The 26,220-nt window shown below is 36.5% G+C and overlaps 2 protein-coding genes across 8 annotated transcripts in view; one reads left to right on the top strand and one right to left on the bottom strand.

Annotated features, from left to right (window-relative positions):
- The window catches only part of LOC132203584 (uncharacterized), a 139,301-nt gene that overhangs the window by 37,473 nt on the left and 75,608 nt on the right, over positions 1 to 26,220 (top strand). For 2 of the 4 annotated variants that reach the window (XM_059631457.1, XM_059631462.1), the window contains exon 2: positions 11,484 to 11,534. The exons of 1 other annotated variant lie outside the window; for it this stretch is intronic. The gene's annotated coding sequence lies outside the window, so the exon portion shown is untranslated. Of the gene's footprint in view, positions 1 to 1,518; positions 1,573 to 11,483; positions 11,535 to 26,220 lie in introns of all 4 variants that reach the window. One more of the 4 variants, XM_059631458.1, reaches the window with a different exon arrangement.
- On the bottom strand, positions 7,451 to 13,978 carry LOC132203098 (mucin-5AC-like). Of its 4 annotated transcripts, XM_059630570.1 has the most exons (29): positions 13,869 to 13,978; positions 13,367 to 13,436; positions 13,154 to 13,317; positions 12,919 to 13,108; positions 12,397 to 12,866; positions 12,301 to 12,345; positions 12,160 to 12,187; positions 12,047 to 12,105; positions 11,887 to 11,989; positions 11,574 to 11,827; positions 11,471 to 11,515; positions 11,369 to 11,402; positions 11,247 to 11,311; positions 11,090 to 11,192; positions 10,792 to 11,033; positions 10,685 to 10,747; positions 10,594 to 10,624; positions 10,475 to 10,539; positions 10,318 to 10,420; positions 9,894 to 10,255; positions 9,776 to 9,834; positions 9,691 to 9,726; positions 9,460 to 9,583; positions 9,295 to 9,404; positions 9,157 to 9,231; positions 8,474 to 8,510; positions 8,352 to 8,425; positions 8,192 to 8,291; positions 7,451 to 8,128 (listed from the first exon to the last, which is right to left on the bottom strand). In XM_059630570.1, the coding sequence occupies exons 1-21, from the start codon at positions 13,899 to 13,901 to the stop codon at positions 9,823 to 9,825; spliced, it is 2,541 nt and encodes an 846-aa protein (XP_059486553.1). In that variant the 5' UTR covers positions 13,902 to 13,978; the 3' UTR covers positions 7,451 to 8,128; positions 8,192 to 8,291; positions 8,352 to 8,425; positions 8,474 to 8,510; positions 9,157 to 9,231; positions 9,295 to 9,404; positions 9,460 to 9,583; positions 9,691 to 9,726; positions 9,776 to 9,822. The 4 variants fall into 4 exon arrangements, with proteins under 4 accessions (XP_059486553.1, XP_059486554.1, XP_059486555.1 ...); XM_059630571.1 differs by having other exon boundaries at positions 9,460 to 9,726; positions 12,160 to 12,184; XM_059630572.1 differs by having other exon boundaries at positions 9,460 to 9,726; positions 10,685 to 10,741.

Raw genomic sequence — 26,220 nt, forward strand, 5'->3', positions numbered from 1 at the left:
AAATATAACATGGATATTTAAGAAAATTAAATTAAAAATGTATAGTTAAATTTTAATTATGATTCAATCTTGCGACCTACAATCACAGAAACGTTGCTCCTTTTAGTTTATAATGTGATATGAAATCAAAATAGATGAGTGTATTATATAAATTTATTTGATATAATAATAATTTTATGATGTTCAAGTATTATTCATTTTCAATGCAGGACAACAGAAAAATACGTGAAATTTTTTACTAATTCAAGCCATTTTATATCTTAAAGTTCTTAAATGTACATGTTTTTGTGAACGAATGCTTTCATTTTGATTTTCTGTGAATTTTTTCAATACAAACCGGTTTCACAGCACATTATGAGTTCAAAAACATTTAGCATACAGCAAAGCTCTTTTTATCTTGTTTTGTCGCTGTCAGGTATAAATTTTATGGTGAATAAACCTCATGTTCTGTCCCAGGAGATTTTGTTTATTTTTCAATTCTATCAGGACGGACATTTAATTTTTAGCACGGCCCAAGAGAGTACAGGCAAGATAACTCCGTGTAACGCACATACATTGACGTGACGCACAAAAAGCAGAGCATTTTTTTTTTCGATGGAACATGAAAAACCATTACTTTCTTTCTCTCCTTGACAAAAGCCCAAACGTGTAATCGCGTTATTCTCACGCGGAAAAATACCCGGCCACCGCCGTACCAATATTTTCCCTTTCTCTCTCCCACCAGAGAAAGGCCGGCTCCATATTTTGTATCAAATAAACAGAGTGGAGCAAATCCAATCAGGCCAAAACCCTCGGCCAAAAGCTTCTGGGACTCAATAAAGAGACAAAGCCGTATTAAAGTGGATAGCAAAGGCCGTAAAGAATGATGAGCGACCCAGCCGACCGACCGACCGGCCGGAGTCTGTGTGGCGGAAGTGGCGAACACGATGACGAATAGCACCTCCCTGACCCTGCACATTTGCACAGCCAGAGCAAAAAGCGAAAACGCCGGTCTGTCCGACATGCTGATTCCATCTGCGGCCCAGATTCGCAAAAAGAACGGCCGGAATCTCCGAAAAAAGGGCAAAAAATTGAATCGCCCTCATTTGTGTCCGGCCGAATGTTTTCCTTAATTGAGAGTCAATATTTATTTGTCCCTTCGCGCGTGCACCGTATCGATTGGCAGCCCCACACACGAGAGAGAAGAAGAAGGTCGAAAAAGTGATTGAGATAATGCATTTTGTGCTGGCGCTGCTCCCCAGAGAGGTGGAGACGCTTTTTTGGCAAGCCCTCTTTCTTACATTATGTATTTTTGCTACTACACTCGGCAGAAAAAAAGGACCTCTCTCGCTGTCTCTCAGCATCTTTATGTCCTTTGGCTGCGAGGCATTTTAATTTTATGGTTGCTCTGTTAGCTTTATTATCATAAAACGATAGAGGAGCAATAAATAACGCGCAAGGCACGCGACTCGCTCGTTATTCGCACCATCCAAGCTGCACACATTAGCATGCATATTAAAATGTCAAACACTTTTACAGATTTTTTGGACTGATTTACCGATTGGAGGGAGAAATCTGGGATAATTTGTTTTTGTAAGTATACAAAATTTTAACAATTTAATGTATTCATTGTTTATTTTTTCTAAAAAAATCATATAATTTAAGCGTTGCCATACTGGCGAAAAAAAATAGTTTTTTTTTTAGTAGACACTTTTTAAACTTAAATATTTTTATTGAAGAAGGTTCTTTCCAAATATTAAAAAAAAATATATATAATTTCTAGTTGTGAGTAATTTTTCATAGAATATTACCAAATATTATAATTTAAAATTTGATAAAATGAAAAATAGGAAGTTCGTAGAAATTAAACTGTTAATTTTTTCTCCTGCAGTTTATGGATCTTCGAGGAAACTGATTTTCAATCAAAAACAATACCTAAATTGGAAAAAAGCCCAGTCACTTTCTTTGCAAATAAAATGATTTTCTAAGAAGTCAATAATGAAATTTATTACGCAACAATAGCTCTAGCAGCAAACAAATAAGATTGTTACTTCTGCAAAGAGGTCTTAAAAAAGTCTCAAATTACTACTCCGTCATTATTTGCTTTGATGTTTTATTTCAATAATTAGACATTAATTTGCAGGAATTAATTAAATTTGATACCAATTAATTATAAGCATCTTTGGATAATCCGACTTCTGGGAAATCAAGGCTTGTTGGGCAATTAAGCTTTGGCCGCCTTGTTGAGCCGAAAATTTGCTGCCAAAATTTCCTCTTGCTTGAAATGCAAGGAAGCTGCTGGTGGATGTTTCGCCCAAACCACCGCACACAATAAATTAATCCTGTGGCGGCGGCGAGAGCAAACCTGGTGAGAGTGTATTCGCTTTGCACAGGGACTAACCAAATACATAAAATACGGTGGCCGCATGTCAAAACTTGGAGAGCTGACGCGCGTTGTGTTGACTGCGAGAGTGGGTGTGCAGGACGCTGGAACGACTTTTCATCGCGAGCGCGCTCGATTCCCGGCGCTGTGCGTGATGATGTTTGCAGTGCCACTGTCCAAATGAACAAATGGACTTGATGAAAATTACTGTCCGAGCCTGCCGAGCCTCAAACACACCGTTCTCGCAATTGTTGAAATTGCAAAACGATATTCTATAAATCTCATTTCATTTGTTCAAATGCCCATATTTACTTTAAACACAAGTTGATAAAGCAATGCATCAATTTTATAAATAAAAATTATTTTCCTAATTTTCATTTTAAAATATAAAAGACCTGATTTTGAATATGTCTAAGGGCGGCGAAAATTATGTAATGTTTAATTAAATTACTATGCTATGATAAAAATAAAATTTAAGTACCACAGAGCTGTAATAGAAATTTAAGGTTTTTCAGCATTTAGTTTAATTTTTCGTTCATTATCATTGAAATTTATAAAACATTTTTGTTCTTTTTTCTTTAGCACTTAGGGCGGAATGACGTTTGAAACTTATTTAGGTCATGTATATAGTCCAGGCCAAATGCATTGCTATTAACCGTTTCCGTGCATTATCATTTTCTGCAATAATCGCACCGTTGGCTCATTTTATCGGAAACACCATAATTCACGCTCAATTTGAAATACGTGTCCATTAACGATGCAATGAATCGATCTCGGAAGCTGCACACATAACGCATCCCGTGGGAAATATATCGAACAACGCTCAGCGAAAGAGTGGGGCGCGGAAAAAGTTTCGCCCAATAATGGCATCGATAATTCATCGCGAAGTGATTTGTCAGCACATTATAAAAGTTGCCGATAAAGAACGTCCCCTTTCATGTAACACCTGCGCGTTTCTTGAGGTCACGCGGTAAATTAGATCTATGATAAATTGGTGTGCACCGAAATTTGGTTATTTCGTCTCGCACAATGCGCGAGCTAGGGGATTTAATTACGGCACGTCGCTCACTTCTTCTCCTTTTCAACTAGAGTGTGCCAGTGTAATGTACCGAGATGGATATCAACCGTATACAGACGTGGCAAAACAATAATAATGAGCCTGGCTGGCCTTTGTTTCTGGCGAACAAAAACGAAGTAAAGAGAAGAGGCTGAGCGTGATTTAGCACTTTGCTGAAACAAAGAGAAAAATAACCGGTTTCACCGAGAGCAATTATTATTGCTCATAGTCTGGTTATTATGCGGAGTTCAACATTTATTTAAAGGGTTTTGTTTAAATTCTTAATTAACAGGTTCAAAGTTACGATTGAAAGCGTCTAAATTTAGGCCTGGTGCAAATTATACGCGATTTGTCTTCTTAATCCCTCGTAGGCGAGTGGAATGATTGTGCCAATTAGAGGATTCTGAGAACTAAGCTCCGCGTGCTTGCTTAAAGTGTTAAGAGATCCCTCGGAGGCTTTTCTGCTAAATTTATTCCTCCTGACTAAAACTCGTGGAAAAGCGAGCGACGTGCACTTGTTAGCTCTGCGGTCCTCTAATTTAATTTCGCGCTCGCCTCCGCTTTATTAGTTTCGCCAAACAAGCGCAAGTCCTTTGAACCTACTTTCGAATTGACAACGACTCAGTTTCTTCAAAACGAGTAAAAGTTTCCCTGAAATCCGTGTTTTGTTTTATCTCTCGGCTTCACCCCGTTATTCAGATGAAAATCTAAATACAGGGGGATACAAAGTTTTATTCCAGGCCATTTACAAGCCACGCTTTTTCGTCACGTCGAAAGTAGATCGAATCTTATCAGCCTCACTATTCGCTTATCGATTTCCCATTCGGAATTTACACAGTTCTACAAATTCCCTCGTTGGCGCCGCCGAAGAAGAGAAATGGGGCTGAAAAGTGAACGCCGCCGGCCGCTCCGTGAGAGCCAAAAGAGCATTAAAAGGGTAAATTGTGCAAACGAGCTGCTAGCTCGCGGTAATAAAATTAAAGTGTTGTGCGAATTGCTCGGTACGCCTGAACAAGTTCTTTTTTATCCTGTCGAGTCTTTAGCGTTCAAATTAAGTCTGCTAATAAGCTGATAGGCGAAGGATAAGGAGGTCACGTTCGTTAGAGGCAAGAAGAACATCCCCAGGAAAAAGAGAGAGGCGCTTTCTGATTCTTAAAGGTTCGTTATAAATTGAATGTATATTATTGAAGAATATTTTCAAGCAAAATATTATTTTTGTTGACATTTTTGTGCAAAAGCTGTAAGATAAATATGTATTAATTTTTTCCACAATCTTTTTGAGAAATTATTTTTTCCAAGAATTTAGCATTTGTTTTCAAGAAGCTAATTTTTATTAAATTTTAAATAGATCCTTTAATAGAAAAAAATATATATTATATAATATTTTGAAAGAAAAACTTTTTGGAAAATTATTTTTTGTGCCTTTTCTGGAGCCAAATCTCTCTTCAAGGCTTGTCTCTCGCGGTCTCTCTTTTTTCAAGGCGATTCCATCCCCCTTGAAACCGTTATTGCGCGAGCTAACTAATGAACTCCAGATCTCTTTGCTTCCGCCTCGCTGAACTCGATTATGCAAATCGACTAGAGGTGATTAAAATTGCCACGTTTTTGTCTCATGCGCTTTCGCCGCCCGCGCGCAAAAATTCGTCCAATCTGTGTTGCTGGCAGGAAGGAAGGAAAAGCCCCTTAATTGGCCAAGGCACGCAATTAAAAATCCCATTTCTCCGCACAAAGACCCCTTTTAATAAAGGGCGAATCCTTTTAGGCCAACATACGAGCACCTTGGCCAGAAAGTGGGACGAGACGAAATTTATGCCTGCAATCGCAGTCACGGCTCCCGCGGGTCAAATTACTCGTCGAGTGTCCTCTGACGCCCTCCGGCCAACCTTGCCACTTAAACTCGAGAGGACAGACCGGACAGAGAGAAATTCCTTCTCCGATCGCAATTTAACAAGAACGGCCGGAAATATCGTTTGTTGCCTCTTCCTACCATCAACGACGCGTCGTAACTTTCTCGCTATTTTGTGCGTTGTTTTCTCTTCGTGTCCAGAACGGAAAAGAATTAAAGTTCTCGTAAATCTGATATACGATCTCGGTCTCTGACACAGCCGCTGCAGCACCTGCTCTGCTGCACAAACTTTCCCGGCTTTTGCCCCGGCAATGTTGCAGATGTACGTTCTCGTAACACACATCCGCGGGGTGCATAGCCCGCACACATATGATGCTGAATTATTCAGACGAAAAATTCAAGCACCTGTGTCTGTTTATTTATTGTGTTTGCTCGCTCGCTCTCTTGCTTGCTCTCGACGGCATTTTCCGCGGGCTTGCCCTCCGAAAAGGCGAATTTGCATTTAATTGCGTTGAAATAAATTTACATGCCGCCGCCACGTGTCACAAGGTTGAGCGAAAACAAATATCCGATGTTGCCAGCCGCTTTATGGCAATAGAAAGGCCGGAAGCTCTACGGGAATGTCAAATGAAAATTTACATTTACATTTAATATAGTGGTATTGGTGTAATCTGATTGTTGAAGTACCATTTTGAGCGCATAACTCACAATCAGTCCACTCTGAAGATTTTATTTATAATGCTATGATACGAAATCTCCTTCCATCGTCTCTCCAGAGAGAAGTGTGGACTGATTTTTTTATTACGTAATATACATCTATCTATCTTCTGATTTATTGGAAATATCGTACCTGCACTTAGTACGAAAATCAATTGGCATTTTGATAATTTAACAAACAAAAGATTTGATGTAACTAAATAATAATTATAAAACTATTAGTGGATAAAAGTTAATTTTTCATTTCTAATTTTTCTCAAATATTAAAAATAAGAAAAATCTAATTTAAAAATTTTGGAAAGAAATATCATTTTTGTGATTTGTATTTACTCTAACAGAACTGCTCATTTTTATCATAGAGCTCAAGTGATATCGCCTATGCAAACATCCTGTCCGTTCTTTTCTCTTGCAATAAAACGGTCTTGCAGGATAGGCTGAGGAAGACCATGCGCGAGTGTGTGCGTTTGATACGCTTGAAATATACAAAGGGAGTGTTTGAGTAAGAGATGGAGAACAAGGCTGCAAGTGCCGAGGACCACTATATGTTTATGACTCGGGGGAAATCAAAGCTTGTCTGTATGCGGGGCCGCTTATGGCTGCCAGACAAAGGCTGTCTGTCGACGTGTGTCTCTGATTTCAAAACTGACGAAATGATCCGCTTTGCAAATCCTGCTGGTCCGTTCGGAAAATAGCTAAGATTAAAAAAGGATAAGCCTTTTGAAAAACTGGAAGAATGCGATGAGCCTCATTAAAATCATCCGGTTGCTTTTTCAACTGAAGAGCAAAAACTGGAAAACCGATATAAAATTTTGCATTTTCCGCGCTCGGTGCGGCTGATGCGTATAATGACACACTGCAAAACACACGCGTTGGCTTTTAAAAGAAAAATATCGAGTACCATTGCAGCAAAAAGAGACAAAGCAGCTGTGGAAAATATTCTGCGCGCGAGCGAGCAAAAGTTATTGAATAGCAGCCCAATAACAATGCGAGCGAGTATGAAAATACCTCTAACTCTGAAAAAGTTTTGCGCTAATTGCTTTTCTGCTAACAACACTGCAAATTTACGGCACAAAATTCATTAGGTTGTATATTTTTTCCCATAAACATTACAGGAAAGCATTTAACCCGAATATTATGTGAATTTATTTCGTTTCAACGTCAGCAGCATCTGTTCGGAAAAGAGCTTGCTTCAATGCACAAACACAATTGAATTCACACTCCAAGCAATGTTTTTTTATTCACATCGCTTATTGACGAGGAGCAAATCGTCTGGTGCGGTACGTCCGCTCCAAGCCGCTCTCATTTTGTCAGATTGCTTTCGCATTCACCTCAAGCGGAGCGAAAGTAATTAAGCGCTGCTTTTTCGCTACTCATTATGCTGTGAAATTTGCCAAATGAAAGTATAATTTCATAATTTATACATGGTTTATTTATTTATTTATTTATACATACAGGTTAGCTAGGAAGAATGTCTTCTTAAAAAAACAATTTTACGTCAATGAATTTTCATCTTAAAATTACATCTTTTAGGCAATTCTTGAGGAAACAAAACGAGGTTTTCTAATTTTATGCATGATAAAATTGTAGGAGAGCAAAGAGTAAATTCAATATACCTGATAGATTGATTCCATGGGATAAATACACACAGTTTATTTTGACTGCTTATATTGTAAAGTAACTGCCACAGGACAATCATTTTTGTTTCAACAATTTCAAAATACTTTTAAGTTCTTCATATGGTCCTAAAAATTGTGTTAAAAAATTCCACTAGCAATATTTAAAAATGAAAAATTTTCTTAATCAACGCAATGATTGCAAGCATGCAATTAAAAAATTGTAGTATTAAATTCAAATTCAAAATGTTTTACAAATGTTAGTTATTTGCAAACAAAGTAGCCTGTTATTGTATTTGCAATGTCATCCAACTCACAATATGGACCGATTATTTGAGAAACAAAGGGTTTAAAGAATGGAGTCGTTGGCTCGTAAAAGTCGACTAGAATGCAGTTAATTTTATCGCATTCTGGTTCTGGGTATACTTTGTTATAGTACAAGTCGATAGGGATGACTTTTTTCGAGCGGCACCAGGAATCTGTCCCATCACCATTTGCAAACGTTTCACCAAGAATACCATAGCTTCCGCAACCTTATTTAATATGTCAGTTAAATACGAGATAATTTTAAATGAAACATATTAATTGAATGCTACTTTTAGTAAGGTTCCAAAGATCGTAGAATTCTTCCACTGTTTCAGTCTCAGCCAGATGCATTCCAATGCTGCAGCAGTAGTCATATGCCTGATGGTATGTCTGAAAGGTCATGAAAATAATTTGCATGTACTGAATTTAATCAAAAAGTTATAAGCAAACATAGGGCATAGGGCAGTTGCTGGAAATGAAATACTTCGTGCCGTTAGCACCCTCCACAAGTTGCCCTAATGGTGCTAAAATGAATGGAATCAATAATTGTACAAGAGACGAGAAATTATTACTTGATTTATCTTGATTTAGGGTGTTGGCAAGTGAACTCTATATTAAAATTAAAAAATAAAGACAAATTATTATGTATTCAATATGATTGTTAAAATATTTGTTAAATGTGTAACAGGTTTTGGGTCTTTCCTAACGTGAATTTTGTCAGCAATGTTCCTCTGCAGATAGTGCCTAACAAATTTAAATTAAAACTACAACCAGAAAAAATACTGAATAGGACTATTTAGCAGTGGCAGAAGACAACATAATTATACAAAATCAAAAGCACATTTAAGAAAGCTAAAAATAATGCTAAATTAACATAGCACATATACATCCCCATTTTTCTGATATTACACAAACAAGGCTTTTTCAATAAAAAGTAAAAAAATGTGAACTGAAGACGATCGTGTAAATTGCACAAAAAACTCGGAAGTTTCACGAGCAAGAGCTACTATTGATCACAAATCTGCATCAACAGCAATTTCATAAAAAAACCAATTTGTTAAAAAAGCAATTAATTAATAATGATTTTAATTTTTATTCAGAATATGGCAGTGGTTCGTCTAAATCAGAATAAATGACCACGTTTGTATAATTTTCTTCAATATTTGAAGTTCCTTTCAAAAATAAAAGAACCTTTTATAGCTGACGAAATATTTTAAGAGAGATACAATAATATTTTCCGTAAGATTATTATTACGTTAATAATGCAAGGACGATCAAGTGTTCTGCACTGCCGAAAACGCGTCCCAATGCATGGCGTAGGGGGATTGTACTGGAAATAGTTTTTACCAAATTTTTTAAGACTTTCACTCATAATCATAATTATTGTAAATACAATTGAATTGTTGCCCAAGTTGCTGCTGAAAATTGTGCTTGTTACAACAGGGGCATTATCCCTTCCGCATTGGTAAATGTTTGCAGCCGTTATACATTCGTCATTGTATCCTGAATATATAATTTGTAAATTGGGAAATCATGAAAATTAATTTGAATATTTAACTTATTGAATTGCACGCATCATAAGTATTGAAAGAACTTTGCAGACCAACTTCATCATCTTCAGCAATGATGTCTTCTATCAAACGTAACAAGTCACCAGACGGTGGAAGACCACCCAACGAAAACTATTCCGTTTTAAAAAGCATCAGTAACAAATGATCAAATTTTTTACAACCCCAAAATTTCAGATTAATTCAAGACTTTCCCTCATGATATCAACAAATATTCAAACCATATTTAAGTTTTCTCCTATGCACTTGATGAAACACTGTAAATTTTAATTATTTACTTCATCTTTTTTCATTTTATAGCCGAACTTTTAGATTGAGCTGTATTTCTGATGCATTATAAGCAGCTACAAATACTAACATATCAGCTGCAAATTAATAATCCATATCAAATTAAAAAAATATATAATTATGCAAAATATTTTACTTGAGCTGACATTCCAAATATCCATGCATTCTTTTTGCAAAGCATCGGACGTAGTCCCAGAATTTCGCACCTGTAATTTTTTTGCAATTTCATGCAGGATGTAAGTTTTGGAAGTAAAGCACTTTCCTCGCAAATAAATTGAAGTTCTTTAGAACAGTTGGTTACAGAAAATGTGCTTTGATTGGCTGTCGCGTTGGAAAAGTTGATAGACACGCAATCACCATTATTGCTGTTGGGTTCGCCAGATTTCCAATTCACATTTCGTGAGAGGAAATCTCGCTCGATCGAGCACCACCTGTACCAATCGTCACATTCCTTATCAGTCCCAGACGTCCAAAAATCAACATTAACTTGAGGCGAGACTTTTAAATAAAACCGTTTTTAATATATATGATTGAATTTTAAAGATGAGATATTGAGATACTCTTGACAAAGTTTGAAATGCATCGGTGCTTATCCCCATACTCAACTGCCAGTAAAGTCATTCCGATTGAGCAGCAAACGTTGTAAGCGCGAGACCAATTTGCCTTTGAAAATTATCAGCAATATGTATTTTAGCAATTCTCACATTAATAATTTACTTTTGAATTTGAAAATAAAAATGTTCTTCCGCAGTTGCTAAACCAACTTCCATAATTAGAGTACCCTGAAAAGAGATTCATTATTATATTATAAATAACTATTGCTGAAAAAAATATACCATATAATTGGTCAGCATAAAATAGTGAATTCTGGAAAATCATGATACAAACAATGAATTTTTTTTTATTTAATTGAAGCAAAACATTAACTTTTTTTTCACAAGCGTAACTCGGACACTTTGCCTGCTGGCATGTTGGTATCTTTGGCTGCCCCTTTGAAATAAATTAAAAATTATGTACTTACTGATTAAACTCACTTTGCAAGCAATCACATATTTGTCAGAGCAGTTTCGATCAGACAAGACTACTCCTGAAGAGTTTTGAAAAAGTCTCATGTGCAGACATTCCTCATTTCCCGCTTTGTTGTCTGGCTGGGCCGAGGACCAAGTAAGGCTGTCGTTCAAATCTAAAAGTCCAGCCCCAGAGCACCATGACCATCGACCTCTGCACCCTTGCTGCGTGCCAGCTGTCCAGTAATTGAAATTGTACGTCCAGTTGTCTTCATTTAAAGCATCAATCGAATGTGTTGGTTAAAATTTTTAAAATTGTTTTTACTTCGTGTGAATTTTGATAAGCAAGTTTGCTCTTGAGCAGATTCAATGAAAATTGGAGCCATGCCCAAGCTGCAGCACTTTTCGTAATTGTCTCTCCACGTTCCCTTCAATAAATAATGTACAAATTAAAATTAGAAAAATTCCACACCTAATGCTACAATTGCGTTTCCAAACAAGTATTTGATTCCACATATTGTGGCAAAGTACCCATGCTTAGAAGGTTCTGAAATAAACTTACATTTGAAAAATTTTGATTAATATATTTACAATATAAAAATACCCTTGATTGACCCGTCTGCTGCAAAGAGTGAATCCTAAGAGAGAATAATATAATTTTTTTTTATCAGAATAGGTCTTTCATTTGATTTTTATCTTAATTCACATTTGTTTTGCAGGTTTGAGGGCACGTCGGTTGTTTGCACGAAGGCTGGAAGTTCAATAACGTTGTAAGTACTTATTCTTTTTTATAATCTATAAAACCCTACCCCACAAACGTAGGCCATTCTACTCGCGCATTTTGTGAAGTAAATACTCGCTGACGTGGCATTGAATTGGATTGCAATGCAACGATCTGTGGTTGCGTTAAACGTTTTGGCAATGGACCAGTATTTTTGCATGGTGACGTCATCAGGTGCCACGGTCAAATTTGACGCACACCACGTATACACTTTTTCAACTTCGCAAGAACTTCCGTCATTTGCCCCCGAAGTCCAATAATTAACAGTGCTGCCGGTGATTTCTACGAAATTGAAACGGAAATTGAAGCTCCAGTTTCGACACAGCCTGATCATATTATACTCTTCCATAATTTCAAATAGTTTTCCATATCACTTGTCGTGGGAACAGCAATTACGGCCATGCTTTTGCGCAAACAACTAACAACTGCGTCATTTAATGTGCTCTACCGATTTGCAGCGTGGAATTCAAATAAATAATTTAAATAAATTTAGGAACTCACGAGAGCAGTGGTAACAAAAAACATCGTGCTTGAGGCGATTACGTAACGTCCCAAAGGTTCTACAAATGAAGAAGAATTTTTTTTTAATTTTATTCAAAAAAATTATTTCTTACCAGAAACCGACGAAGATTTTAAGGCCTGCTTCACAGAATAACAAAATTATAGTTTTGAAATTTTCTTAGAAAAAAGAAAAAAATTTAATTTGCTTTCCAGAATTTTCATAACATTTTATTGAAGGGTATAAATTTTCAGACCTTTGATGCATTTTTGTAGTACGCACAAGAGGACGATTGACATTGCTGGATTTAAAAGTTCAATTAAAGTAATGAATAGAAGTTTGAATTAAATACTCTTGGTTTTGTGGTGGTTGTTGGGGTTGTTGTTGTTGTGGTGCTAGTTTTAGTAGTAGTAGCTGTAGTATCTGTGGTGGTAGTTATGATTGCAGTGGCTGTGGCTGTCGGAACTGTAATCGTAGCTAAGGCAGTGCTTGCGATATCAGTATTTAATGAGGAAACGGCTAGCGAGGTTGCTGACGTTGTAGGAACTGCTTGGGAAGTTTTTAAGGTCGTCTGAGATATCAATTGCGCAGTTCCCGGATTTGAGAAGGTTGATTTAAGAGATTCAGAAACCGTATTTGAATCTGCTGTTGCCGCATTTAATGTCACCACAGAATTTGTGGCATTTGTTCCCATAATTGTGCTTGACGTTGCTATAAGCCCAGGACCAGTGACAAAGCTTTTTGAAATAGATCCTGTTTGGTCAGATTGTGTGCTGCTCACAATGCTGGCGGTTTCAAGTGCAGATGGCTCATTTGTGAATGCTATATTAGTACATTAATGTCACATATATATTAATCTTTTTCTATATTTTACAAGCGGTTTGTCCGGGAATACCACTTAGATAACCTGCAATTGACGTTGATAATTCCAGAGTACCAGTTGTAAGATCAATCATAATATTATTGTCAATGCCAGTATCAGACGATGCAGCGTTTTTATTAAGATCAGTCGTTGAAATAGATACATGGTCCAAATTAGTTGTGTCGAAATGAGAAATAACCTTCTGCTTAAAAATTTATTAGGAGCGTGAAATAGTCAGAATTTTTACTGTTATTGGTGAAATTTCTTTCAGATCTTTTGATTTTGCCGTTTTGTCCACAGAAATTAATGTGACAGGTTGTGTCAAGTTCCTAAAATGTTTGCTACATTTTTTTATTCCGCAGCAAGATACAATTATGTCCCGACGCAATTTCCTATTCTCGCGAGTTTTACCTAAATCATGAATTAAGTTAATGGAAAAATATAAATATTTAATACTAACGAGGAGAAAGGAGTCCATTTTGTTGAAAAAATGTTTTAATTTTAATGCCGAAACATGTGTTGTAAATTACCTTTTAAATAAATTAAAATATAAATGTATAAACAACACCGAGTAAAATGTTTTTGAAAAAAATGAATATACTTGGGTGATTTGCCTATTCTGGCCAAGGCTGATTAGTTTTAAATTTGTGTTTATTGAACTATAACAGAGGCAAATAATACAATAATAACATCATAAGTATGCATTTTAAATTAAAAACCATACAATGTCATTAACAGCAGAAAATTAATATACAAGAATTTTAAAATGCGACATTCTTTAAAATCACAAATTAAAAATCATAATAAAAGCACTGCATGAGATACTGACTTACTGCGCCTTTTCATTTTGCTCATGTTTGCTATACAAATTGCTTGGCGGATTAAGTAAACCTTGGCCAGGTTCGACTTTTGGATCACCCTTCATAATATGTAATAAATTTTACAAAGGATCAATTACATACGTAAACTGTAATTAGCATTAGGCAAAGTTTCATTTTAAAAGTTGAAGGTTTGTCCGCTCACTGCACGTTCGGCATTCAGGACAACAATTATAGTGGCCAGTGGCATCTAATTGGAAGCACAAAGTTGCTTCCTAACGAATGAGCGCTTCGTTTCCGCTTGCAAATATTTAATTGCGCATAGGTTTATTATTTTCCGATTTTTTCCATGAACAAAAAATTCTTTGAAATTTCCAACGTCAACGCATTCACTGCCATATAAAATATACGGTGAAAACAAAATTTTATTACAATTCAGTTGTTTTGCAATTCCCATACAAAATTGTAGCTGTTCCTCACCTCCTTATAATAATAATAGTAGCTATTATCCAATTTTATGTTACAAAACATATTTTAATCATATAATATAATCCTTTTTATATATATATAGTTTATTGAAAATACCTCATCAGAGTACAATTCTTCAATATTTAAATTTATAAAAGCGAAATTTAATAAAAATTAAAATTTTAATTAATTAAAAAAAATTAAAATTATTTTTAATTAATATTTTTTTTTTAACAATTTATAAATTTAAATAACATATTATAAGGTCATGTTTTGTCTTTTCCCATACGGGCGTAGTCGTTGATGGAAAGCACTCGGTTTTCACATTTCTCGAGGTGGTATTGGTCGCAGATTTTGTCGCATAATTTGCACACGCATCCTTCTCGGGCCGTATGGAAGGTTTTGTCTTTACAAATGAAGTGGTGAAATCCGTGGACTGCGAACCTCGTGTATATGTGGCGGGTCTTGAAAAGTGGCTGCTTCCAGACCTCTGAGCGCATCGCCTGCGTGTCGAAGAATTTGGGGTCGAACTCTCGCTGGCTCCGGGTTTCAATTTCTTTCTGAAATTTTTCAAGTTCTGTAGTCCTCGGTAAATTAAACTTATTCTTTATTGTGTTAGCAAAGAGTTCTTCCCCAACCAAATAATAGATCAGGGTGCTTCTTGAGAATTTACTGAGTCCCAAAACTCTTTTATAATATCTGGTCATTAAATTCTCAAGAGCACGAAAATCACACTGCTTTAAATAGGGCCATATCGTTTCAATCCCGTAAGTGGCAATGGGAGCAAATTTTAAAGAAAAAAGAGCTTTAGCGCAATTTAATGAGAGATCTCTTAAATTCCCCCCAAAATGCATGGCTCTAATTGAATTTTTACATCTCTCTATTATATGCTTTGAAAATGAAACACCTGATTGTTGGAAAGTTACACCCAAATAAGGAAAACTATTTACAAATTCAATATTATACCCGTTTATCACAAGTTTCTCATTGGCCCCTCTTCTCCCCCTACCCTTATTTGTGAATTTTATTATTTTAGTTTTGGCAAAGTTAACTTCCATATCATTTTTCTTACAATAATCTAAAAATTTTGTCATTATTTGCTCCAATTTTTCTAAACTCTCACTAATGAAAACCATATCATCTGCATACAGTAGAAATTCAACTCCTTCGATGCCTTCAAATACACTTAGTATATCATGAATATAAATGTTGAAACTAATTGGACTTGAACACATACCCTGTTTGAATCCATTTGATTGCACAAAAAACTCAGAAAGGGAAACTTTATCATCTATTTGAATATAATCTATCTCGAATAGTGTGGCTAAAAGCAAAAGTTCTTTTTTAGAGAGTAATTTTTTATCGATTAATTTTTGGAAATAAATTTTTCTATTTGAAAGATCGAAGGCTTTTTTAAGATCAATAAAAACTGCATATTTTTTGTGTCCCTTATCCCCAATATTAGCATAAATTTTAAATTGAAAATCTTTAATGGCATCGAGTGTTGATTTTCCTGGCATGAACCCATATTGTTGCTCTGGAATAAAATCTTTAAATTTTTGCAGAATTCTCTGCGCAAGCAATTTATCTAGTAATTTACATAATGTATTACTTAAACAAATACCGCGATATGAATTAACATCATTAATGTCACCTTTATTTTTATATAAAATTTTCATGAGTGACTTTTTCCACTCAGTGGGAATTTCACCCGAAGATAAGCATTTGTTAAAAAATTCAAAAAAGAGGGTGGGTGCAGCTGCATGAAGTGTTTTAATATTTTCATTTAAAAGTAAATCAGGACCAGGCGCTTTTTTATTTTTTAAAGATTTTATTACTAAGTCAATATGGGCTATGCTGAATGGTTCGTGTGATATATTCTCATCGTAATTTTCCAACATAGCGATTAAATTGAGCTTTTCATTTTCTAAAATTTTCTCAGAATTTAAAATATTACTCATATGATCAACCCATTTATTTAGGGGAATTGGATTTTGCACTAAATTTTGTTCGTTAACTGGTTGATGAAGAAAGTGATAAGCTTGGTTCTCAGCTGCAACGATAATTTCTTGCTCTTTTTTATGTTGAAAATTTACTTTTTTGGATTTTATTAACTTTTTGTATTCTCTCCTTTTCTGATTGAAAAAGTTGACAAGAATTTGATCTTTAAACTCTGCATTAATAAGAAGATAATATATTGAAATTATTTCTGACCTGAGTGAAAAACAATCTTTATCGAACCAAGGTTTACTCTTACGGTTACTTTTTCTCGGAGTTTGTTTGCTGTCCTTAATAATTTTAACGACATGAAAATAGAAATCCGTAATATTGTCGCTATCTAGCAAATGTTTCATTTCGACGTAATTTTGGTCAACAAGTGTTTTTAAAGTTTGAAGGTTAATTTTATAAACTGGCTTTTCTTGCTTTCTTTCAATTATTTTTGGCAGTTCATCACATTTTAAAGCTATTTTACATTGAACTGGGTGATGATTTTTATTAGAAATTAACGGATCAATATTAATATTTTGAACATTAAAATTTTTTGTTATAAAAATTAAATCAATTACACTGCCGTGTCCAGGAATGCCAAAAGTTTTAATTGTGTTGTCGTTACATAATTTGAATCCAAATCTATTTGTCAAGCTTAAAAGTGTGTCGGCCTTTGAATTCTGTTTGTCTAATCTACAATTAAAGTCACCTAATAAAATTATATTTTGATCTTTAAAATTTTGAATATTTTCAAAGGCTGATAAAATTTCATCTTCTACATCTTCATCATTCATTCCTGGGTGAAAATAACAAAGTACAACAATAAAATTGTGAAAGAAAGCAATCAAAGTGCAGTCTTTAATTTTAATTGAATTTTTAAGTTCTCCGAAAATGTGCTTAAAATAAATTGAAATGCCCCGAACAGGTCTCCCACGTAAATTATCTTTTGTAGCCGGCAAATTAAGGGAGTGATAACCTGTAATATTGATGCTCTTTAGTGACATTGTCTCAACAAAACAAAGGAGATCAAAATCTTTAAAGAAATCAATCTCTGTTATTTGTCCCAATGTACCACTAAGACCATCAACATTCCAGAGTATCATTCCAAAATTTAAAGAAGGGCCACTTAGCTGGTTAACTACTGTTGGGCAGGCACAAAATCCTCATCTGTTGGCGCCTGGTTAGGCGGGTTTGGGATGGCTTCGTGGGGCTCCGATTGCTCCGCTCTCTGTCTGCTTTGCGTGCGCTGGTCTCGGGGTGGTTGCTGGCGGCCAAATCGACGGTGTGTCGGGTGGTGGAAGATGGTGATTTTGATGTCAAGGTCCTTGAAGGCCTCCCAGAGCACCCTCTCCATCCACCTGGCCGGCATGCGGTCCAGGCCCATGCACATGGGTGTGATGGCCAGTTCGGACACTCCATCCTCAGAGCACACGGCGGCGAGGTCGGCCACTCCGGCTCGGATGCTCCGTACAAACTTGCCCTTGGTGTGGTGCAGCTTCTCGGGCGAAGTCTCTTTGGTGATTGTGTGCAACCAGGTGGTCGCCGGGATGCTGCCCTGGGCCGGGGTGGTGACCTTGATGACCTTGCGGTCTCCGGCCTTCATCTTGTCAGCTTCTGAGATGGCACCGTGCACATTGACGTAGTGCTTTGCAAAACCCCGCCACATCCCGCAGTCCCGGGCGATGGCGTGGGCTTTGAAAGGCGCGCGGGACTTCATCAGGTCCCCGTTGACGTGCTCGATGTGGCACTTTGCTCCCTCTGGCCGCACTCTCAGTTGCCCCTCTTCGATGGCGTCCATTTCGGCCCTAAACATGTTGTAGTCATCGTCGTCCTCGATTCGTAGAGGCAGGGGAGTCCATTTGGGTTTCTGGCGGCGGGGCTGCTGGGAAGGGCGCTGCGGGGGGCGCTGAGGGTGTGGCAGGGTGGCGGGCTGGCCACGTGGCGGCTGCTGTTGTTGTTGTGGCCTCGGTGGCATGGCAGCGCGGGAAGCGTAAGTTTCACCAGGGGTTGGAAAATGCTGATTTTCCGCGCGCGCCTCCTGCTCTTTAAATGATTTTATCAGAGACGAATATTTGTCAGAAAGTTCATACAGATTCACCTTTAGATGTATATTTTCTTGTCGCAGGGCGAGATTTTCCCTTCGAAGGAAGTTGATCTCGTCGCCATTGTTTGCGCCGCCATATTGGATCTGGTGGAGCGGTTGCAATGCCTGTCGGGAAAGCGTTGAATTTGGCCCAAATTGTGGGCTTGCGTTCGAAATTCGGTTCATTTGTGTGAAATTGAATATTTATAAATTGATTAAAATGGAAATTTGTAAGTAAAATCACTTTAAACTGGGAAAAAACAAAGTTAAAAAACGACCGACGCGGACAGGCGATGCAACCTCTGCGCCACCTAGCGGCGGAATTCCTTATCTTAACAAAATAATTGTACATAGCAAAATTATATTTGTGATAAATGGGCTCAGAAAAATATAAATTTTTTTAAATACAATTATAACGAAAAAATGGTGTGACTTTTCACAATTAGAATATATTTATCTTTTTAAACATATTTTATAGTGTAGCACTATACATATACGTTTAGCATAAAATTTGGTTTGCCAATAAAATCAGAAAATTTGTCTTTCATTAGGCTCTCGCCGGCAAAGAGAGTCGTAAATCTTAATCCTTGGTTTGAAACTCGCATCTGACTTGAAAAAGAGAACAATGCACCAAATAAGTAAAAAAATATATATACATTTAAGATCTTCCAATCCACAAATAAATAATAAAAATTCAAAATCAAGCCACAAGCGAGGATGAGTGCATTTGACGATTTGAATTTTATTTGGGGTTGGGAAAAAGTGTCAGGCGCAACGTCAACTGTAACGCAAGACTGGGGGGAACGTCAACATTAGGCAAGTGGCCAAAAAGTGTTTTCTGGCGGCGTCATGGAAAAGGGAATGGCTGACTGAGATTTTGCACAATCACTGAGCGAGCCGTGTTTGCTTTCGCATAGACGTAATAGACACGCCGCACAGTTGTGTGATGGAGAGTGGCGCGCCGGGAACAACCAAGTGCCTTTTTGCTCACCAGAGAAAGCACCTTGTTTGCGCTCGACACCCATGAGCAGAAACAAACGCCGCCGATGGTAAGAAACCTCATTTGGGTAAATGAGGCTGACCGCGCACACAAGCTGACGTTGTTTTTGTTTCGCCCCTGAATATGGGAAGGTTAATTGAAAATTATTAAACATAGCCAGGGTTGATGTTTGCAAAGTTTGAGGGTTGAAACAAATGTACAATAAACCAATATTTTAATCAAAGGGTTTTCATTGCAAATATCCCTTAATTGTATCAACAACATATACTTGTTCTTTAAGGTTTTGTTGCTTTGAAAATTTAAGATCCTAAGAGTAAAAAGGAGACTCGTCGTCGAGCATTTTACAGGGAAAAAATTTGAATGTGAGACGAGGGAGTATTAAATTCAGGCTGGGGCATGTTGTAAAAGCACTTTTGAAGCGTTGAAAAATCAAGTGGCTGTAAAATTTGATGCCTCACTCGCTCGTGCTAGCGCGCTCGTCCGACTGGGAAGGTGTTGGCAGCGAAAAGGTGCACGGCCGGCCCGGACTTCGGTCGTCTCACTGCTTACCTCGTGAATAAAACATGATTTTCCGACGAGTATCGCGCAGCAACGACGGCGCCATTTATCTGATTCGCGCACAATACAAACGTGGCGAGCAAAAGAAAGAAAAAGAGGGAATACCAAATCATCTTGTGTGTGTCTCTCCCCAGCACCTTTGACGAATGTTTATTTCCCCTTTCTTGCGCGACCTCAAAAGGAATCACTACTTTTCCTGTGCCAACGCAGCCAGGGTTATCACAACACCTTGTAGTACTATTTCGTTAGCTCCGCCAGAGAGGATATTCATCATAAAACTGGCATTACGGATCTTTATGGCTATAGGAAAACTTTTTACGGCGTCCTCGGCTGCGAACAGATATATTCCAGTAAAAAACAAAGAGCTCTTTTATTTTTCTTCTTCCTCTTATTTGCCGTACGCCTTATTCAAATTTGCATCACACACCTACGTCTGTTGTATCACTTCAGCAATGGCTTGTGCTGCATTTTGCTCCATATGGCTGTAAATCTCTTGGTTCTCCCCAGCCGAGGGTGGAGTTGGTGGCGGATCTGCATGACTCGGCGTAATAATGTGTAGTTTTTGCGCCGCCAGACATAGAGATGCGCCGATGAATTTATTGACGCACGGATATTGCTGCAGTTGCGATAAAGATCCACAGTAATCCTTCATGACAACTTCCAGCAGTGGCTTTTTATGTCTTTTCCTAACAATAAGAATACTAATAAGTAGACTGGTGACAAGTTCATTTTGTTACAAAACTGGCAAAATTGTAAAATTTTAAAGTCAAATTATACTTCAATAAAGAAGTTTTTGAGCTAAAATTTCTAATAAATGATGACAAGTAACATTTTAAAGATCTAGAGAATTAAAAAGTTGAGGATTTTTGGGAATTCATTGATTTCTTTCATGTTCTAAAATTGTGGCGCTGTCGACAATTATTATTTTATAAGTCACTTAAAATAAAAATTCCATAAAAGAAATACTTGGGAGGTAACAAAATTTTGCTAAATCTTCAACTCCTATGAAATAATAACAAATTTAAAAATCAGCGTTAATTAAAAAAAACTAAAAGCGAAAAACCCATTGAGGAAAAATCAAATTTAAATTCAAAACCATAATATTATGTAGTTTGGAACCTCTTTTTTCATTGGAATGACAAAATACTTCTCAATTTCTGAGAGTAGATTTGATAATTTATTCCACATTCAATTCAATTTAATTAAACAAAGTGATTGTGATGAAGTACGATAAAGATTAATTTGGTGTTCAACTTAAATTTTTTCATGTTAATTTTTATAAGGCTTTATTTTTACAAATATTTTAAAGTATTCACGATTACAATTGAATTAATATTCTCTGCAGGTTCACAATTAGTTTCGAGCTCAGATATTGAATTTTCAATTTACAATAAGTCGTCATCACTCATCAGTTGATTGCTAAGCAACGTGGATCACAAGCACGTCGTGCCGGTTGCATACTCGAGTATGTGAAATGTGAACTATTCCAATTTGAAGTGATTTGATGAATTGACAAAGAAAAATGCACGTTTTTCTCCGGTTGGTAGAATCTGAGCTTTGTCGAGTGCACTTCAACTCCGCAACGTGTTTTGCATCAACTCGCAACAAAGACCATAGGTAGGCAGCTCATTTCCATCTACATATACATGTCTGAATGAGTGACAGGAACGAGTGCGCGCTCCTTTGTATGAGCGAGACTTTCACAACACGTATGATGCTTTTCCAATCGCGAAAAGCGCAGCTCGTGTGTGCACACGAAAAGGAAGGGAAAAAGGACAAAAAAGCTCTTTTCGCAATCTGATGTTGTGTTTCTTCGCAACTTTTTCACTCTCATTCGCGGCGCAGTGGGTCGTAATGAAGAAAGAAACGCTTTTGATTTTCACTGCAGTAAATTTATGCTTTTTTGTGCCCAAGTGGTGCACGAGGGGACTTTTTTATTATTTCTCACGGCGAGCGAGCACTTTTCCGCTGGCTGCTGCAGTCTCGTCGGGCAATATATATTTTCTATAACTCTGCTTATGACAGGCAATTTTGTGTAAAAGGTATTCCGAGATAAAGGCGCTTTCATCACATGCGCGCCGCGCAGGAAAGGAAATTGTGTTTTCTTCTTTTTCTGCTGCGCGTCTCGGCGCCCAGATTTTATCGCCGGCCGCTTCTTTGTGCGTTTGCCAAAATTCCTAGCGTATATATTTCTTTCTTGCAGGAAGAGGAGTTAATAACGCGCGGCTCCTCCGTAGTTTTGTCCTCGCACAGTGAGAAAGAGCGCGCGGGATTATAACAAAACGTCCAACGTCTTGTCCACACCTCACTCTTATTAATTTTGTGCGTGAGATATTTCCTGTTTCGATTTAAATTTAAGTAATTTAATTAATTTTAAAGCTCAGTCAAATTTTCCAGCTACAAAGTCAATGTGAAGTGTTTAATTGGTGAGCGATTATTCTGGAATTTATAAAAAAAATCATTAATTATGTTTGTTTGAATTGAAATCAAATAACTCATTAAGATCCATGGCCCAAATGATTTTTTTATGTAATAATACAAAAATAGTTAAATATATGAAGTTGAACTTACTTGATTGCTGATAAGAACTTCAGAAGTTCTTATCAGCAATCAGGTAAGAGAGTAAATTTTTAAGCAAAATAAATATAAATTATCCTAATGTAAATAACTATAAAAATTTTACATACTGAAATTTTGATGGAACACAAATTTACATCGGCAATTTTGAGTTTGCTTAAACTGAATTATTTCTCGAAGAATTGAATAAAAAATTGAGCAGATTTGGAGAAGGATGTGCTCTCGCCTGCCTGCGTGGCCGCACAAGCAGACAAAACCCAAACTCTTACGCGCCGAGCCTAAAGTTTGCAGCCCAATTTGGCCGGTTTTGCGTGGTGCGCGAGCGAGCAAGCGTAATTTGCAAGTGCGGCTTAGGCACTCTGTGGGCTTAGCTGGAAACTGCGCTCGGCTTAGCTCCGGCGGGCAGGTGCGCCCTTTTTGCTGTTTTGTTTGCCACCGCCGCGACCACCGTCGCCCAGGGCCACCGCGTTTAATTATGTTTCCAGTTTCCAGCGAATTTATGCCAAATAGTTGACTTTCGCGTCACACGAAAAAATGAAAATTTTCAAAAAATAAGCAACACGCTCAACAACGCCCAGGTGGATTAAAAAAAAAATCCCGTTGGTTATATTTTTTTCATCAATTCGGCGAAAAATTGATGAAATGGGAATCACAGTGGATGTGAGCGTGTTAAATGTTATTTCAAATTGAAACGCAGATATCCAGTTCACGATTTGTTTCCCACTCAAAACAAACACAGCTGGCGCTCGTTTACGCAAAATCCACAAAATCAATGCGCTGCCATGACAAGATATTTTTAAACTAGCTGTGCTAAAGAAAGCTACAAAATATTTTCTTTAACATTAAAAAAAATATCCTGTGTAGTTTGAAATAAAATACAGTATTAATAATGTAATGGAATAAAAGGAATTCGGTCAGCAAAATGACATAATCAACAGTAATTTAATAAAATAATTCTTTTTTAATTATTTATACAAAAATAAAGCGGGAGTTACAAATATTTTAAAGAAAAAAAGAATTTAATTATTTTCCTGTGATCAGTAACATGAACAATCAAAGGTCACCACTGTGGATGGGAACTTTTTGATCTCAGAAGTATTAGCAAAAAATTATTGTCATTGATGGTGCCGTTTTTAAAGCGATTAAATTTTGTCCTACCAACATGTAAGGCTTTTTTAAGAATCCAACATATATTAACAATAATTATAAATTCCATTTCAATTAAATATGAAACATTATTAGATTTAACAAATAATTATATCAATCTTTCTAATTCTTTGACCCAATCAGTTAAAGTGATACAGAAATTGGCCAATTAGTGTCATCCACCAACAAAAAAGACGCCAAAATTAGAGCGCCTTTCATTTCCTCTGTAGCTCGTCTTTCTGGAAATGATCGACTCTTGATTTGACAGACGAGCAAATCACAGCATCGTCGGTCGCCTCACGTGACGTACAACCGAGCAGCCCAATAGTTGCCCCATTCATTACTTCTCCTTCTCCTTCTCTTCTGGCGGCTGGAGAAGTTATCGCTAGACGGTCGCTCGGTCTCTCTCTTTCTGTAAAATCGAACGGAATTCCTCTTGGGCTAGGGCGAGCTTTTTCCAGCTCCCCAAAGAATACACACAAAGAACACAAGACTCATTGTGTGTGTGCTTAAAGGATGAATGCGTGCTTGTCACTGCACTTGTTTTGCCTCGGACAAATTTATCGCAGCTAAACTCGGGGCGAGAATAAAATAATATCCTGCCCAGAGAAGGAAAATAATGTTTTCGTGCTCAGCCAATGATAATATTTTATTATTTTAGTCGTAAACCTCGCGGCAGCTTTTAGGAAGAAGCCGGTGCTTTTAGTTTTACTGCCCGCAGCCTTATAAAAATTTTAAAGCTCGTGCCCGTTAATTTTCCAAACGAGCCTTTTTTATTCACTTTCCTCCTTTTTAATAATTTAATGAAGTTCTGATTGTTGGCTCCTGCCTATTTTTTTATTATTAAGCTGCTTACTTGCGCTCGTAAAAGGAGCGTTTTCTTAATGAAAAGACACACACCCTGAGATACGCTCTCTAAAATGATATATATATATTTTTTTTTATTTGGCGCCGGCGGCGGCAGACTTGCGGTAATGAATATGCAAAGTGAGCTACAGAGAGACCCACTCACTCTCTGGCGGCACGGATACCAAAATGAGAAACAACTATGCATGTCCATTAAAAGCCGCGCGTAAAACTTAATTACTTGGCGTTAGGTTTCGAGAGATGGCCGCGAAATTATGAATTAATGGCTGATGCAAATTGCACTGGCGTATAATTTGAAATTATCATGACACGCAAAAATCACTTTCAGCCAAGCAGTGCAAAATGAATTTCCTCCCGGGCATGTTTTGAATAAATACTCCATTAGTTTCCAGTTTCTAATGTTGATGAATTCTACTAAATTATACAAGATTCTTAAAGGTAAATTTTACATTACAATTGAATTTACTGACTCTTTAAACAACCCTTGATGAGAATCCTTAAATTATAAATTTAGAAGATTTAAAAAAAATGCAATTTAAGTACTTACAATACATTGCTCTTGTGCAGTACACAAATTTTTCATAAAACCGTTGCCAAGTGCTGAACGTATTTTAAAATAATGAAATCCATTATTTACTTGTAAAGATTTCAAATTTTAGCCCTATGAGAACTAAAAGTTAAAACAATTTCATTTTATTTACCAAATTTGCAGGGTTTGTACGATTTTTGTCTGTGGAAATTTGATGAATCCATATATAAAAATAATCAAAATATAAAATAATTAGAATAATTAAAAATTCAAATAACAACTTAACACGCTAAGAAAAATTGATACAACACTAAGACTTATGCAACGATTTTTTGAAAAATGATTCTCATAAAGTATGATTTTTATTTTCCGCAACTTCAATCCAACAAAGAAATGCTTCGTAGGGTTCTCAAACGTAAACCTTATTGGAAAAATGATGCTCACACACGAAAAGGTTGTTTTTTTCTGACAAGCACACGCCAAGCTGACTAAGGTCTATTGGTTTCCTAGCAGCGCTGATCGATTCGGAAATGTATCCAATACCCCTCAGCAGCACAGGTGATGCCCATTCGGACATCTTTCTCTAGTCCCGCATTTGCTTTGTGCGCGAAAAGGTAAATTCGCTTTTATACAATTCATGCACACTGGGCACTTCTTCTTCTACTTTCTGCCGCCAAAAAAATCCCTCATAAAATATGTAGCTTTGCAATATCTTTTATTTATATCATTTTTCAAAATAAAGGTGGAAAAACTCCAACCCATATGGCTGTTTAAAATCATCGTTCCCGTTCTGTATAATTAAAGACGATTTTTCGGGCCTAATTTTTAGTTGGCTCTCTAATTCGTCTCAAATTCGTAAAAAAAATGTAATAATTTTTTGTATAAACTTCATCAATATGTTCTATAAATATTATAAAAAATTACAATAGGAAAAAAATGGCTTAAAAGTCTACAAAATACAAAATTTCAAAATAAATTCTCAAACGGGACTAATAGTTTCAAAATAGTATATGAATTGAAAAATTACAAAGGTACATTTTACATTAAATATTTTGAATCAATTTATCAGGATCAATTGACAGAGCTAAAAATTAATACTTTTTATTTTCTTCAAATTTTCCAAAGCTAGAAAAGTACGTTATCAAACTAAAATTAGTAATTACGTAATTTTTATATAATATGTTTGAAAAATTATTTGCCATAGAAAAAAAACCTTAACATTTATGTATGGAAGAAGCAAGAAAGTGAAATGCGCGTTTGCACACCTCGATCATAAAAG

The sequence above is a fragment of the Neocloeon triangulifer genome, unplaced genomic scaffold (assembly GCF_031216515.1).
Source record: "Neocloeon triangulifer isolate White Clay Creek 2 clone unplaced genomic scaffold, ASM3121651v1 ptg000017l, whole genome shotgun sequence".
In the NCBI taxonomy this organism is placed as follows: domain Eukaryota; kingdom Metazoa; phylum Arthropoda; class Insecta; order Ephemeroptera; family Baetidae; genus Neocloeon; species Neocloeon triangulifer.